This window comes from Physeter macrocephalus, chromosome 5 (assembly GCF_002837175.3).
Source record: "Physeter macrocephalus isolate SW-GA chromosome 5, ASM283717v5, whole genome shotgun sequence".
Taxonomy (NCBI): Eukaryota; Metazoa; Chordata; class Mammalia; order Artiodactyla; family Physeteridae; genus Physeter; species Physeter macrocephalus.
Window position 1 is genome coordinate 47660481 of NC_041218.1, and position 17144 is coordinate 47677624.

At 37.6% G+C, this 17144-nt stretch overlaps 1 protein-coding gene across 3 annotated transcripts in view; it reads right to left on the bottom strand.

Annotated features, from left to right (window-relative positions):
- PLEKHA8 (pleckstrin homology domain containing A8) overlaps positions 1-17144 on the bottom strand; it is a 114467-nt gene that overhangs the window by 48796 nt on the left and 48527 nt on the right. For 2 of the 3 annotated variants that reach the window (XM_055084939.1, XM_024127171.3), the window contains exons 6-12: positions 16746-16786; positions 14767-14924; positions 12442-12601; positions 11947-12032; positions 7338-7396; positions 6823-6953; positions 6099-6169 (exon numbers count right to left, since the gene is read on the bottom strand). In XM_055084939.1, coding sequence (XP_054940914.1) covers positions 6099-6169; positions 6823-6953; positions 7338-7396; positions 11947-12032; positions 12442-12601; positions 14767-14924; positions 16746-16786 — 706 coding nt within the window. Of the gene's footprint in view, positions 1-4894; positions 5007-6098; positions 6170-6822; positions 6954-7337; positions 7397-11946; positions 12033-12441; positions 12602-14766; positions 14925-16745; positions 16787-17144 lie in introns of all 3 variants that reach the window. The other variant, XR_003679825.2, reaches the window with a different exon arrangement.

Consider the following 17144-nt stretch of genomic DNA (forward strand, 5'->3'; position numbering starts at 1 on the left):
GGAGTTATATTCTCTTAAGTCTTTTTTCCTATACAGATAGTATTATTTTCTTCTACAAACAGTCATGATCATTCTGATTTGGAATTGTGGTAGGGAAGTAAAAGGAGATCAGTATTTCTTTACGGTATGCAGCAAACGCAGCTGACCGCTGTCCTGGTCCCTGAGCCTTCGGCTCCAGAGTTCACCTGGCAGACAAACTGCCTGTTTATAAGGGCTCTGGATCCAGTGCTACTCCAACCTCAGGGACCTTACTTACACCTTTCCTACACTTTGCCTGTGAAGTCAACCACTCAAAAAAGCCCAGAAACCCTTCTCCATGCTCCCTTCTATGGGACAGCAAGAAAACAAGGATGCTGTGAGTCCAAGTAAGAGGGGCAGCCTGGTCTAAGGAAGAGAGAGTGTTTGTACAGCAACACGATCTGTGTCTCCCCCCAGCCTTTCTAGAGAAGGCAGTTGTTCCTTGCTGTGCCTGCATGTTGCCAGAGAAGAGTCCCACTGGGCAAAATGTGGGCCAGGTAAGTCTAATGGGAAAAGAGGGAGGCAGAGAATTTAGGCTAGGTCCTGACTCAGGCCTAGGAAGACCACCTCTGCAATTGAAAACCAACAAATAAAATAAAACTCATAAAAGAAAAAGACTTGCCCCAAGTCTTTAGCTGACTTCTAGGGCTGCAAATATCCCTGCCGTGTGAGGCTGCATTAAATTAGGATGAAGTCTAAGCATTGACCTATTTTGGTTACCTGGAGAAGATGAGATAATGAAATACATTAATCTTCACTATAATACCAATTCATTATCATAATGCACGTTCTATAATCTGGAAGTATTTTTGGCCTCTGAAAGACATAAATGATTCCCTTCTCCCAGTTCTCTGAAATGTGTCAGTTCCTTAGAAACTGAGTCAAAATTTCTAAGTAGGAAGCGTTGACAATCACCTTGCCCAATTCTCTTCCTCTTACAGGTGAAGAAACAGAAGACCCAGAGAGACCGTTACCTGCCCAAGGTCACAAAGCTAAAAGCAATGAGAACTTGGGGCATTCTTGCCACATTAAACCATTTTGACAAAACTAATGTTTATTCTTTGTGATAAAACAAAATAATGAAAATGAAAAATGTGCCTTTTCCCAGCCATATCTTGAAAAAATTGGAACCTTATTCTATTTATAAAAATGCAGATTTGATTTCTTTAATGGTTAGTCAAAAACTTTCTATGAGGTTTTTAGAGATTATGCCTCAACCTATCATAGCATCTGAACAAGAACTACCTTTCCATTACTGTTGGTGGCTAGCTATTCTGTCCAGGAACAGAATATATGAGAGTGTTTCTCTATTGTAAATCTATAATTGGTGAGAATTTGCAAAGTTACTTTGGGTTGTAGAGAGGGCAAAGGAGAAATGCAAATCTAAGTTTTAGGAGACAGCTTGAGAAGTAGACAAGCAAAGCCAGAAAAGGTGAAATCAATCATTCACTGAGCTCAGGAAGTGACAATCATCTCAGTTCTGCAAATGAGCTAAACTAGGAAGTCCTTAGGCAAGAATCACGAACAAAGAAAGGTTTGAAAGTGAATAAGCAGTGAATAAATCTGAAAACACCGAGTGAAAAAGGAAGAATGTGTATAACGTGACACCATGTACATGAGTTTAAAACATGCAATACATTACTAGATACTGTTTGTGGACACCTAAATATATAGTAAAAGTATTAAAACATTCATTATATAATGATAAACTACAAATTCTGGATGAAGATCTTCTCTGGAAGTAATGGGGTCATGAGGTAGTAGATGGTATTGTATTTACATATTTGGTCAAATGATAAATATTTGATATAATTTAAAAAAACCTACTACTAGGAAAGTACCCCCAAATTCTTTACAGTGACTAAGCTTTGGGCAAAATGAATTGTATGGAGAAAAGCCAACTCAATAACCAGTTGACTGAGATGGAACAAGTACCCAGAGATATCCTTTGTTACCTTCAGGCACCATCGAGATGAAAACTTGTACTGTAAGCCAATTCTGCCACTAGAAGCACATGCTGTTAATAGTTCTGGAAAGGGCATGACTTGATTCACATTCCCTGGTACTTTCAGAATAATTAGTCAAGTTATGATTTGATGTCAAATATCTGATTATGAGTTCTAACTTCGTCTCTCTCATATAGCTCTCCTTGTTTGTGAAAGCCTTTCATATTAAATGCATAAGTGAGCCTCCTCTACATTTCTTTTTTCTCCTATTCTGTGCTACAGGTCTTGGTTAGGTTAATGTTTACCTGACATTTATGGAATCATTCCGAGGTGAGGGATGTGGCAATATGCTATCCCACTGAGGGAACAGTGCAGAACACATAATATTTAGTACAATGGTGCATGAAATGGCAGAGCAACTTTTCTTCCTTTCACTTACAAAGATGCTTTCCAAAGCCTCTTCTTGATGTGGCATCTGTGAATGGAGGGGCTCAGCTACAGGGTGGACCATTAAACTCATTTGCCTTGTGTACACAACTCTTTCCTTAGAGTGATCTCTAGAGAATGTCAGAGGACACTAGAGTTCAGAGCAGCTCTTGGCATGAGACCACCCAAAATATTCCACTCTGATCATCATTATGGGGAATTCAAGTGATGGCTCAAATGCAAAAGGGGGCAGTATAAAGCCCAAGGCCTCCTTCCGATTGCTAAAAATTCATTCTAGGTCACAGAACTGCAGCAATACAATGACTCTACATGCATTTTCCAGAGAGTTAATAGATGTCAAGGCCTCCGTTGTGTCATTTAGGACTGTTACATATCATCTCCCATTTTCAAAGCCACTAAGACTATCCAAAATTATGAGCAGTTACCTCAAAACCTTTCCTAAGCAGTGTTTTCAAATTTGGGAGTGTCATCCAAGGATTATCCTTATTTTATCCCTGCTAATTGTCTTGCTGTTCCTAGGTTAGGAAAAGTTTTCAGCCATTGGGTAACCAGCCAATTATCATGAAAAGTAGGCAAAATTAACTGATGCTATGGGTAACTAATTTCAGTACTTTTATTCCTGCTTATTTAATAATCACTTAGATGCAGCCCAAATTCCCAAATAACCAAATGTAGCCTAGTGACAGGTGAGCTTCAACATCCCAGCTCTAGATGAACGGGTCTCAAACTTGAGCATGGATTAGAATCACTTGCATGACTTGTGAACACACGCATTGCTGGGCCCCACCTGGGGAGTTTCTGAGTCAGCAGGTGTCAGGTGGGACCCAGTAGTCTGCATTTCTAATAAGTCTCCAGGTGATGAAGATGTTGCTGTCCTTGGACCACTTTGAGAACCACTGATCTAGATCTGAGACCCTAGGGAAAGAACTTATCCTCTCTAAACCTCAGTTTACTTGCTGTAAAAGGGGAGTACTCTGAAGATTAAATAAAATCTTTATGGAGAACCTAGTGTTATGCCAACACTGGGTGCTCTATAAATGGTAGCTGTTATTACAATAACTCAAATTCAATTTCAGAATAAAAACTGCAAGCTAATTTGCCTATATGTGGCATATAAATTGCACATACCCACTCTTTTACTTACATACCCAAACTATCTCATTTTAGACAAGATATCAGTTCTGTTTATAAAGTCTGTGATTTCAAAATGAGAAAAAAGAAGCCAGCAATCCAGAAGAAATAGGCAACAAGCAGCCTATGGGTTCTGAATAGTTAATGTGTAAATATTTCTCATAAATCTCTCTTATTTGCTTGCACAGAACTTGTTGTGCCTGTGTTTAGAGGGAAGGGGGCTGGTTGGGGGAGCTTTATCTCTCCACATTGAACGGCAGCAGGAAGCTAGGGATCCCTATAAAAGCAAAGATGATTTAAATCATGAAAACCTCTGAAATAATCCTGAGCATCAGGATGAAAATCTCAAATTTATGGTCCCTTTTCCTTTCCACTGAAAACAGTCCAGCGGGGAAGAAAGGGAAGAAAAAGCTGAGATTGGCTGTGATTATTTCAGTTTTGAAGCACCATTTACCCTTCAAGTCTCCTCTCTTCATAAAGTCAACATCTCTAGGCCCAGCTTTCAAATCAAGTAAAAGATAGGGGAGGAAAGGGGGCAGAATTAGGGATGGGGGCAGGGCAGAAAGGGTATATCCTCAACTGTCTCTCCACCTCCAAGGCGCAAAGCTTTTCTTTTCACTTGCTGTGTCTGGTAAGCAGCTGGGTTCTCCTCTAGCCCAGCTCCAGCAGAGGGGTAACGAGATTAGCATTCCCCACTTGCCCTCACACAGCCAGCCATCAGAAAGCAGTAGCATCCTGTGACATGTGGAGTCCACCGCGCACACAGTGCTGAATCCCATATCTTCTGCATTTCCTGCAGGTGGTGGAGTCTTCCTCTCCGTGTGAAACTTCCATACTAAGAAGTCAGTCTGGAGAGAAATTTCAACTGAGCTTGGTAACTTTCCATTTGTGATTTGGGACAAATAAGTCCCATTTTCTGGTAGGTTATCAACTTTGTATATGTCATGATGATGAGAATATAAACAACAATAGAAGCTAACCTCTATTAAGTGCTTATTATGTACCAAATTTCTAATCTTTTCACATGCATAAACCTATTTAATCTTTACAACAATCTTATTAGGGAAATCAAATCATCATTCCCATTTTACAGATGAGGAAACTGAGGCACAGAAAGGTTAAGTAAATTGCCTAAGGGCACAACACTATCCAGAAAGCCCACGATCTTAATCATTCCACAAAGTCATCAAGTTTGATAGATACTGGTTAGGGAGTCCTAATAGTCATGGTGAATATATTTTTAGTACTGAAATCAGGATACTTAGGGGAGGATATAACTGAGACAGTCCTGGAAATTCAAGGATGTATGAGAAACCCCAAAATGCAGGTAGCTCAGGGATGGTGGAGAAGACCTTCTGTGGGAGAAATGAGGACCTTAGAGCTGGGGATCCCAAAATGATCCTGCTTCAGATCCTTTGTGGTCTTTGCGTGTCTTTTGATCTTTCAGAATTTCAGTTACCTAACCTGTAAAAATGGATTGATGTGAGGACTAGGTTGTCTAAATTTTTTATACAGTGTTACAGAAATATCCGCTTTTATTGTTTCATGGCACATCAGCAGCAAGTTTCTATACAGGGAGGCCTGGGAAAATCACACAGGGGCAGGATCCCTCAAGACTCATGACCCGAAGGGAGGACTAACAAAAGGAAGAACTCACCCCTGACACTGATAAAATGCTGTGTGAACACTGGCTCCTCCTCCCCAGCAGAAGCGTCTAATTCATTCATTTCATTATTTATAATCATGACTGCCTAGAGCCTGACCATGTGCTTCTCTACATCATAATAATACAGGGCTTCAAAGTAATATGGAATCTCACTCCCACCTGCTCACCTCAATGCCCATCCTGGAAGGATCTCCTAGAGACCAAGATTGAGAGTTTAGCCAGTCTGTTAGTGGCACTATGAGGATGCTTTCAATGTTTTCCAAAAGTGGTCCGATAGGTGCATTGATCCATCCATCTATCCACCCACCCACCCACCCAATGTTTATTAAGTACCTACAATGTTCCAGTTACTGCATTAAGATGCTGGGGATATTGGACGATCTCCTTTGACCAAGGCCTTCATCCGAGTCTCAACTACCACCACAAAAATGGGGCACGTAGGGCACTTGAGAAATAGAAGATGATGACCAGCCCTTCATCTCACTTCAGAGCAAATTCCTAGGGTTCCCCACACCCTCCCTTTTATGGTCTCCAAAACTAGCTTCTCTCTGGATACGGATTTTAGAAAACTATACAGTTATCTCAAGATTCATTTAGGAAGAACTGACTTCTTAAAAATATTAGGTTTTCCTATTAAGATTAAAAGATGGCTCTCTGTTAATTTAGCTCTTCTTTAAGATATACTGATTTTTAATAAGTTAGATCTAGACTACCAGGTCACTATCTCATGAGTTCGTTTTTAACAAAGCATATAAGAAACAAACAATTAATAATAATGAAATAGAAAAAAACCAAAATCAGATCTTGAAAAGCACACCCTATCTCCTCCTCCAGGGGTCTCCATTCCACATCCTATTCAATTAATCAACCAAAATGTAAATAACACTTACTCAGGGCTGTCTGGATGTCCTTTTCTCCATTTTTCACTTCTGTCAAAAATCCCTTCAAAAATTTGAGACCTCTAAAACAAAAAAGAGGAAGAAATATTATTTTCAAAGTTCACTTATGTTGAATGGGTATGAATAAATGGCAGATATCAGCTTCTTTTTCAGTAGTATCTTGGGCAGAGCAATAAACAAGTCAAGTCACATGGCAGTCCTTTCCAAGTTTCTTCCCTGTGATTTCCCTTTAGCTTGCTCTAGATGATTCTTACCTGAAATACCTACACAGTGGTTTTCAAAATGTGGTCCCAGGACCAGCAGCTTCAGCATCAGCTGGGAACTTGTTAGAAATGCAAATTCTGGAGCTCCCCTCCAGACTTACTGAATCAGAAATTGGGTTTTGGGTGGAGCAATCTGTGTTTTTTAATAAGCCCTCCAGGTGATTCTGATGCCATTGCAGTTTGTGATCCACTGACTTAAAGACAAACCAATCAGCTTTACTGTCCTTTATGATTCCTATCTTATATATTCTATTAATATTAACAATGTTTATCACTATCAAGACAGAGGCAAAAAAAAGTTGATATTCTATTCTTCAGGCCTTCTAGAAAAGGCTATACATGGGTTACAGCTTTTACTCAGAAGTAGCCTCTTTTGCATGACAATTTTTTGGGGGGAGGTAACATTTCAACTAAGCTGGATTTCAACTGCTGCCCCACCCCAGCTGCCTCACCTTTTCAGCCACAGGAGGGCTTCTGTAGCTGAGTTCCTAACCTGGGCTACATCGGCCTCCACTTCGTGCAGCACTATCTTCTGGAGTGTGGTAAACTCTTCTTTGTTGGTTATATACTTCTGGTTTACTTTCTGCAGGAGAAGCAGGGAAATAACCTAAGTTAAAAGTGCTAAAGCTATCAAGCAAGTCAGTTTACTGTTGAGACATAAGTTTGTCAACCAGGCCTCTAAGAAATCAAAATGAATTAAGCCTCTCTTACCTTCTTCCTTATGCTTTCCAAGTAATCTGTTTTATTTGTTTGAGGATTCTTATTAGGCTTAAGCTAGAATTAAATAGTTTGAGGGTTTTAAAGTACTGTTCTTAAAGTATTTTTTCCTCTGAGAAAGGTTCTTACAGTTGGCCTATACTTTTCATCCCGAGTATAAAACTCAACAATCATTTGTTTCTGAATGAGATTTCATGCAACTACTCCCTCCAAATATACAGTCTCCGCAGAGACAAGCCAGTATATTCACCTTAATATTTCCAACTAGATCCATTTTAACAGGAGCAAACACTGTAGGGCCAAGTTTGTCTAGAAGAAAAGATTGAAAACATCTTTGAAAAAGCAATTTTTTCAAGTGGAAAATATTTTTTATAGTAGCAATGAATTTAACAGCGCCCCCCACCCTGCCAAACTTTTATTTTTTGCTTTTAAATCATTTTCTAAACATAAGCTTCAAAGGTTCCTGGCACACTGTCATTGCTTTTTTCTACTACACTGCTCTGAAGTGAGTAACTATAATAAGGGCCTAAGGGCAGGTGAGGATAACCTTATAAATTTAGAATGTGCACTGTAATCCTTAGGGCTGCACTGTCCAATACGGTAGCCAGTAGATGTATGGCTATTGAGCTCTTGGAATGTACCTATTCCAAACTGAAATATGCCGTAAGTATAAATATATACCAGATTTCAAAGACTTAGTACCGAAAAAAGAACGCCAAATATCTCATTAATGATTCTTTTATATTGATTCCATGTTCAGATGATATATTGTATATACCAAGTTAGATAAAATACATTATTAAAATTAGTTTTATCTGTTTTGCTTTACAATTTTAATATGCTTGCCAGAAAATTTAAAATTATATATGTAGTCTGAATATTTTTGTTGGATAAGAGCAACTAAAAATAGTAACACAGGGCTTCCCTGGTGGCGCAGTGGTTGAGAATCCGCCTGCCGATGCAGGCGACACGGGTTCGTGCCCCGGTCCGGGAAAATCCCACATGCCGCAGAGCGGCTGGGCCCGTGAGCCATGGCCACTGAGCCTGTGCATCCGGAGCCTGTGCTCTGCAATGGGAGAGGCCGCAACAGTGAGAGGCCCGCGTACCGCAAAAAAAAAAATTAAATAAAATAAAAAAGTAACACAAAGGGGTATAGCCAAAAAGCCAAAAGAGAAAATATAATAAAATTCTAAAAAATACTTGACTCATCCAAAAGAAAGCCAGGAACAAAGATAGGTAGCTAAAAAGCTAAAAGAGGAAATAAAACAGAATACAAAAAAATAATTGATTAATTGGGTAGAAATCAAGAAAGGAGTAAACAAGGAAGAACACATGAGACAAACAGACAATAAGTAGCAAGATGGTAGAAACAGACAGCAAGATAGCTGGCTTAAATTCATCCAAACAATGTAATTTATTACACTGAGTACAGGAAAAAAGACATGATAATTTCAATAAACACAGAAAATACATTTTGTAAATTAACTCATTCATGATTGTAAAAAACAACTCAATGTACAAGTCAATTGTATCTATATGCTATTAATAAACTGGAAAATGAAATACGTTTCATGATAGCATAAAAAAAATAAAATTCTAAAATTTATTCCTAACAAAAGATGTGTAAGACCTTTACACGATACAAAACATTGTGAAAATAAAGAAGACCTAAGTAAATGAGAGATATAGCACATTCTGGATTAGAAGACTCAAATGTTGTTTAAGATGTCAATTTCCTACTAATTGGTTTACAGATTCAATGTAATCCTAATCAAAATCCCAACAGGCTTTTTTTTTTTTTTTTAAGAAATAGTAAGAAAATCATATATGTTTATTGAAAGGTTTTCAAGATTCATTACTTCAAAAAAAATCACAGTGGGACACAGAATAAGCTCTCTTTTGTGTCTTATATAATACAGTATGTCTTATTCAGAAATGCCTCTATCTATTCAAAAAAATCAGTTGGGAGTACTTATGTTTTACTTACTCTCACTAAGTTTTGAGTGGTTTAGTGGCTTAGTACAGAAAACCAGTACATTTATCAGAATATTGCATTTCACTATCTTACTCCTTTTTTTATTCCTAAAGCATAGTTGTTTTCTGTTTCTGTGTATGTTTGGGATGTATGTAATGAGATTTATTTTTATTTATACAGAGAAATATTTATGATTTCTCTGATTTTAAGGTTCAAGACTTAAGACTCCTGGCATCTTCATGATAAGAGGGATAACTTGTATTCTTGGCCATAACTACTGTGTAGGGTGGAATTGGAGTTACCTTGTAGCTTTCCCATCAGACTGCTATTCTATCCTGCCTCTTACCGTCATACATGCTTATCAAAGAATGTATGGTCCCAGGAATCCTACAGGAAAAAAAAATCCCCTTCAACCTCTAGTCCCAGTGTGTATATAGACTCTACTTTCTTTGGCCAACTGGACCATGTGGAAGCCACCTGCATGCCCCCCTACTCTGTGGGCTCCACTTTGTCCTTGCTTATCCTATCGAGGAGAGTGAAGAGGAATCATGGAAGGAGGATGGGAACTTTGATACCCTCCACGCATCTTTGGAAAGGTCCACTCTAGTACACTGACCCCTGGATATGGCCTGAATTTTTCTCTTTGATCTGTATCAGGGCTCTTCTTCCTCTCTGGGGTTGAATTAGTGGGATGGGCAGCTTTGCTTTTCCCTTAAAGTAATGGGAAGCATGCATGGCCCATGATTCTTTTTGTTTTTTTCACACACACACACACACACACACACACACACACACACACACACACACACAGAGTATTTTATTTTTACAAGAGATAAATAAACTGACACCAAGCATTGTAAATGGATGACCACAACAAAAGCAACAATGATTGCAATTACCAAACATGAAACACACTCATACTATGTCATAATATTGACATTCATTTTAACAGAAACTGAAAAGCTAAAATTTATATGGACATGCAAAGGACCTAGAATTGCCAAAACATCTTGAAAAAGAAGAACAAAACTGGAAGACTTACATTATCTGATTTCAAGCCTTACACAGTAATTAAGATACTGTAATACTAGGATGAGGAAAAAAAAACAGATTGTTGAAACAAAAGAGAGTCCAGAAATAGACCCACACTTATAGGGTCAACTGGTTTTCAAAGCGCTGCCAAGGTAATATAAAAGGGAAAAAAGATGCTTTTTCAACAAATGGTTCTTGAACAACCAGATAAAGGAAAAAAAAAAAAAAAAAAAAAAGAAGAAGGAATCTCAACCCTTACCTCACACCACATAAAAACTGATTCCAAGATGGATCACAGATGTAAACTTAAAATCAAAAAATAAAAAGTGTAGAACACAACACAGAAGACTATCTTCATGACCTTGGGGATAAGCAAAGATCTTTTAGGATACTGAAAGCACTAACTATAAAAGAAGAAAACATAGATAAATTGGATTTAATGAAAATTAAAAACCCTGCTCTTCAAAAGGCATCCTTAAGAAAAGAAATGAACAAGTCATAGTCTGGGGGAAAATATTCATGAGTATGTCTACAACGAAATGTTATTCGGAACATACAAAGAACTCTTTCAATTCAATAATAAAAAGAAAATTAACCAACTTTTAAAAATAGGTTAAAGATTTGAACAGACCTCACAATGGAAGAGATAGCAATGGTTGATAACCGTATGAAAAAGTGCTCAACATCATTAGTCATCAGAGAAATACAAATTAAAGCCACAAGATACCATCAAACACTCACAGAAATGGCTAAAACCAAAAATACTGACACCACCAAGTGCTAGTGAGGATGTGAAGCAACCAGAATATTCATATATTGCTATTGGAAGTACACAACGGTACAACCACTCTTTATGAAATTACATGTATAAACCCTATGAATCAGCAATTCCACCCCTAGGTATTTACTCAAAAATGAAAACATGTGCCCACAGACACAAAAACGTTCAGAGCAATTTCACTTATAATAGCCCCGAACAAGAAACTACCCAAATGTTTATCAGTAGGAGAATGAATAAACAAATTGGGGTATAGTCACTTAATAGAATACTATCCAGCAATAAAAAGGAATGAGCTACTAATACATGTAACAACAAAGGTGAAAACATTATACTATCAAGAGTATAATGCAAGAGTACGTAACATGATTCCACTTATATGAAATTTTAGAACATGCAAAACTAATCTGTGGTGACAGAAATCAGTATGGTTGCCTTGGGCTGGGTGACAGGTTGTGGACTAACTGGCACAGGGAACATTCTGGGGTGATGAAAACATTCTCTGCCTTGATAGAGGTGTGGATTACATAGGTAGATGCATTTGTCAAAACTCACTGAATTGTAACAGTTAAGTTCTATGCAAGATATACCTTGATTTAAAAAAGAGATAAAGAGTTAAATGGATTATATAGCAAATTTCAACACATTAGCAATTCCTGGTACTGCTGGCTCTATAAAAAGTAAATGTAATTTAAACTTAAATAAAGTTATATATATAATTGTTTTTAATCTGAAAAAAGTTTTAGCTGGTAAAATGTTTTTTCATAGTACCAACAGATTTGAAGATCTGTTCCTCAACTACTTTCACATTTGCTCTTAAGTAGGATTTCTAGAAAACAGAATTCCCTTTTCATTACACAACTCTAAGATCAATATTAATCATAATTAGAAATGAAATGGAAATATGTAATAATGCTTAAGGTCACACAGTTTTAACTGTGTCTAGTGATATGAAGAGGTAGATAAGAAGTGTCATCTCACTGTACACATAGTTCAGCATATTTCTACTATAAAATAACTGCAGTGAAACAGATTCTAGAGACTATGAATTTAAGGCAAATCCAGCAATCTTACCTAATACTGGAACCACAGCATAACACGATGCTAAGAATGCTTCTGTGGGAATGCCACTGTCTTCCAGAAGTTCAATGTCACTAAAGCTAAACAATTTGGTGATACAGAGGAGGAAAGATTGAAAACACAACATTAGCATGCTCTGCAGTTCAGAGGCAGTCATGAAAACAGCTGCCCCTCTGTAGGTCAAATCATTTAGCTTCATCTCACAAATATGCCCCAGTGACTGTTCTTCTATTATAACACAGTCTAATAAGATCATTTTCCAAAGATAATCCACCAAAGCAAGCTAAAACTTGCTGACAGAGTATACTCTCACAATCCAGTTCCTTCTTATCCACTGCTTCAGGCAAGGTGAACAGTAAAGCAGATGCTTGGTATGCCACATTCTCTATTCTGTTAGGATACGCCATCCCCTGAAAGGAACACCAAGATTGACTTTCCAGAAGGAAAGCTTGTATCCAACTGTCAGTGATTTTAGAGAGTACAGAATACCTGGTGTTCATGGTACTAAAGAAAGTTGGGATGACTTCTTGGCCTTCTTCCCAGTGGGCTTCTGGAGAGCTGCTTGAGGAGTGTGATTCAGACTGTGCCAAGTGGCTGTCATGATTTCCCAGGTTTTCCTCTCCATCTTCCTTTATCATTTCACTTTGGACTGTAAAGCAGGAGATACCTATTACTAACCTTTTATTTATGTATTATAAGATTAACATATATATATATTCATTGTTGAACATTTTTAACACAGAAAATATACAGAAAGAAAAATCAGTGAAATACTATACATATACACACAAACAAAATTGCGTTTAAATACATGTAGATTTTCATCTAGCCTGTTTTCACTGAACAGTATATCATGAATATTTTCATTATCATTCAATACTCTTCAAAACATGGTTTTAATGACCATGTAATATTGAATCATGTCTATGTGGAGGGCATTTAGGTAGTTTCTAAAATTTCAGTATTATAAATAGAGTTGAGCCTCATTATTAGTGTATTCTGTCTTTGTGGATTTGCCTACTTGCTGAAGTTTATTTGTAATACTAAAATCAACGCTCATGGCACTCTTGCAGTCATTCTGGATATGTGCAGAGTGGTGAAAAAATTTGAGTTACCTGACACGATGTTCCCAGCTGAGGTCGAACAAGGTGACATTCTGCCTTCTTGTTTCACCCTTCATACTGTATGCAAATGTGTTTATTTAGTGACATTTTTTTTTGCATTCTTGTGCATTTTGTTGTTGATTTTGCTGTTAAAAAGGACCCCCAAGTGTAGTGCTGCCTAGTGTTCCTAAGCACAAGAAGGCTGTGATATGCCTTATGGAAAAACACATGTTATATAAGCTTATATAAGATAAGCTTCGTTCAGGCATGAGTTATAGTGCTGTTGGCCGTGGGTTCAATGTTAATGAGTCAACAATATATATAAACAAGGTATCTATTTTTTTTTTTTTCCTTTAGGAGGAGGGACTCTTTTCTTTTTAATTTTTATTGGAGTATAGTTGATTTACAATGTTGTGTTAGTTTCAGGTGTACAGCAAAGTGAATCAGTTATACATATACATATATCCACTCTTTTTTAGATTCTTTTCCCATATAGGCCATTACAGAGTATTGAGTAGAGGTCCCTGTGCTATACAGTAGTTCCTTATTAGTTACCTATTTTATATATAGTAGTATGTATATGTCAATCCCAATCTTCCAATTTATCCCTCTCCCCAACAAGGTGTCTTTAAACAGAAACACACAAAACAACAATATGTTCTGATCAGTTGATGAAAATGTGAAAAGAGGCTTGCAGGAACCTAACCATGTATTTCCCCTAGGAGCAACGGTTCAGTATTTGCTAATTCAGTGTTTGCAGTGACTTTATAGAACAAAACTACCATGAGTAATGGGAATTAACTGTAATGTCATAAAGGACATCCCTGTCCATATATATTTGTCTTTAAATCTGACTATTCCCCGAGGACAAATTCCTAGAAAAAAATTATTGGGTCAAATAAATAATAGTACTGTTTTAATAGAAATTCTCCTGTCGATTATTTACTCAAGGGATAAGACTTCAGTGATGTATGGATTGCTTGCTGCAGGTTAACAGCTATGAAAATGCATCTCTTCTTCCCCCCACTCACCAGAGGAGATGAGGAGGGAACTTTTAAACAAATTTTATTTTCAAACTATTTAATACACACTTATAACACAATTAAAAACTCTAAGATGGTTGTCATGGACTGATCTGAAGTTGGTTTTAGTAGTTAGAGCCAATGAAATTAGTAAATTGAAAAGGGCAGCACTTTCAACTACAGGTTATTACCTAAAACTTGGGAATTTGGCTTGATGAACACAGAGACGGCCAGGTGAAAATCTGATGGTGGTTGGTGAATTCGGACATCCTCAGGCCTCACCAGAAACCAGGAGGATGGAAAACTGAACTGCCATAACTCTGCAGACTCTTAAGTCTCACATCATAGCCTATGTTCAATGGACTTTGAAATCCTGAGCAGAAGGCCCTAATACTCATACTCTCTAAAAAGTCAGCAAAGACAGCTACAGCTCACTGAAGCCCATGAACATCACAGCTAAGAACAGTGAGTGGGAAACTCCTCTTCATTCTGCCTTTTCAACAGGGGGGTCAGGTGGGATGGCAGAACGTTTTCAAGTGAACTCTGCTTTCTTACGAACATCTGCCTCGGGAGCTACCTAGCACGCTGTCTTGAGGTCAATCCCTATCAAGTGTCGCATCATGGATAATGAATCAAAGCCCCATGATCCTTTTATTCAATGGTTTGCCTCACATCTTTTTTGTTTTTACCTGTTATATTAGCATCTGTATTTTCTTCACTTGATATGCTGCGATCTGTCTCTGCAGGTTTCAAACATAAGGAGCTCTTGTTTTTCATTAGGATTTCTTCATCATCATTTATTTCCATATTTAAAGATCCATTCTCACAACTGTTTAACTCTGTTTGCCTAAAATTTTTTTAAAAGGAAAAAAGCCAAAAAGTCCAATTATTTGGTCAAAAATAGACTGCACAGATAGATCCTATTCTGAGGGATGGGGAAGGGTCCACAACCACAATTACCAACTCCTTTTAACACTGATTAAAAAACAGAATTGTTAAATCAAGCCAAATCTCTCGCCCCACCCTCCTGCCTCCAAGGCAGGTATCCTCCTGTGCCGGGAGCAGGCCTGTCTCCAGGCTGAAGTTCAGAGACCAAAGAGCCATTCATGGCTCTTCATGCACCCTCAGCTGACTCAAACTTCCTGCTCTCCACCAGCAACAGGAAATATTCATTGATAGCACTTCGGTTTTCAATCAGCTTTTCTACAGGTACCACATTCAACACTTTTTCTCACTTTCCTCAGCTTCTCCCTGGAAGGTTTTTTCTCTCTCCTCACCTCTCAAATCACTGGCCACTTCCATTTGTTTGCCTAGCAGTTAACTGTCTAGAAGCCACAAGCTGTGGTCAAGGAAGACAAAAAAAACCCAGGAGGACACAATACATCCTCAGGATCTGTTGCTCTTTAGGGTAACATAAAAGGCTATTTAACATGCAAGTAAAATAACTGATTCTGTTAAAGGGACAATCATAACATCTTATAAATAACTAGACTCAGCCAAATTAGAACAAAACTAGTTTCTTCTAATAAGAATAAAGGGAAAAGGTCCAAGCTACATGTTGACTCCAGGAAAAGCATTTGTTTTTCTAAAAAAATACCATATTTCAACTTGACAATTAAAAATATAGGAGTATATTGATGAAATACCTCAAAAGAAAAAAAAATCTACAAAGATGTTCCTAGTAGAAATATTTAGATCAGGAGAAAATTATTAACCAAATTGGGGAACAATCCTTGTACTAAAGAAACAAACAACAGTATATAAAGAGATGAAAATATTAAATAATAACTTGAAAGGACAAATACATGGACAATGTCAAAATACAGGAATGCTTATATGAAATAATAACTGAATAAAGACCCTAAAGAATAGGAACACAACTGTGTAAACGTGTACTTTTTTCAGTAGTTCAGATTTTGATATTATGTTCTTTTTCCAACCTGTAAAGCTACCTAAGATTTTTATTTTTAAATGAAACAAAATAGCACTGTCTTTTCTGATAAAACCACACTTAAATCAATGCTCCGCTCCTTCACAAGAGAGGAGGTTCCAATACTCAGTGCAACAGAGAAATGAAAAGTTATTAGATGTGGTGGGTGAGATCCATATCCTGGGGAAATGCAAACATCTTCCCTAGTAGTCAGTGCTGAAGGAACGATCTGCAGTGCTTCAGGTTCACCTCTGGTATCATCTCAAATCATGAGAAAAACCACCACATGATTTCTTTTCTTTTTTTAAAAAATTTATTTATTTTAATTTATTTATTATTTTTGGCTGTGTTGGGTCATTGTTGCTGCACATGGGCTTTCTCTAGTTGCGGCGAGCAGGGGCTACTCTTCGTAGCTGTGCATGGGCTTCTCAATGCGGTGGCTTCTCTTGTTGCGGAGCACGGGCTCTAGAGCACGTGGGCTTCAGTAGATGTGGCGCGTGGGCTCTAGAGCACAGGCTCAGTAGTTGTGCCGCACGGGCTTAGTTGCTCCGCGGCACGTGGGATCTTCCCGGACTAGGGCTCAAACCTGTGTCCCCTGCACTGGTGGGCAGATTCTTAACCATTGCACCACCAGGGAAGCCCACCACATAATTTCTTAAAAAAAAAAAAAACAAGGAATACCAATATCCTTATTTTTATATTTTTAGAAAGAAGAAAAAACAAAAAATGTTACTGTACCTTTCCAATGAATTATGAATTGGTACAATAGGATGTTTCATCTTTAAAAGAAGCAAAGAAAAGAAAATTCACATGTTAAATTCCCAACAGAATATATTTAGAGTTTTATCACATATGAAAGTGGTAAATATGATCATAACACACACTGCCCCACTAAAGAGGAATAATTTTAGGTCTTCCCAAAAGAAAGAAGTCATTGATCCCAACCAGTCTTTAACAGTTATTCAAATAAGGGTACCCAAATTTCTAAGAAAAAGGAAGATGGTCTTTTGAAGGGCCTAATTACCATACTTGGTGGTTAGCTTTCTTGTAATTACTATTACACTCATTAAATATTATTGAATACCAAACTATGATACAGCATTGTATCAAACACTGGAAGCATAAAGGTAAACAGTA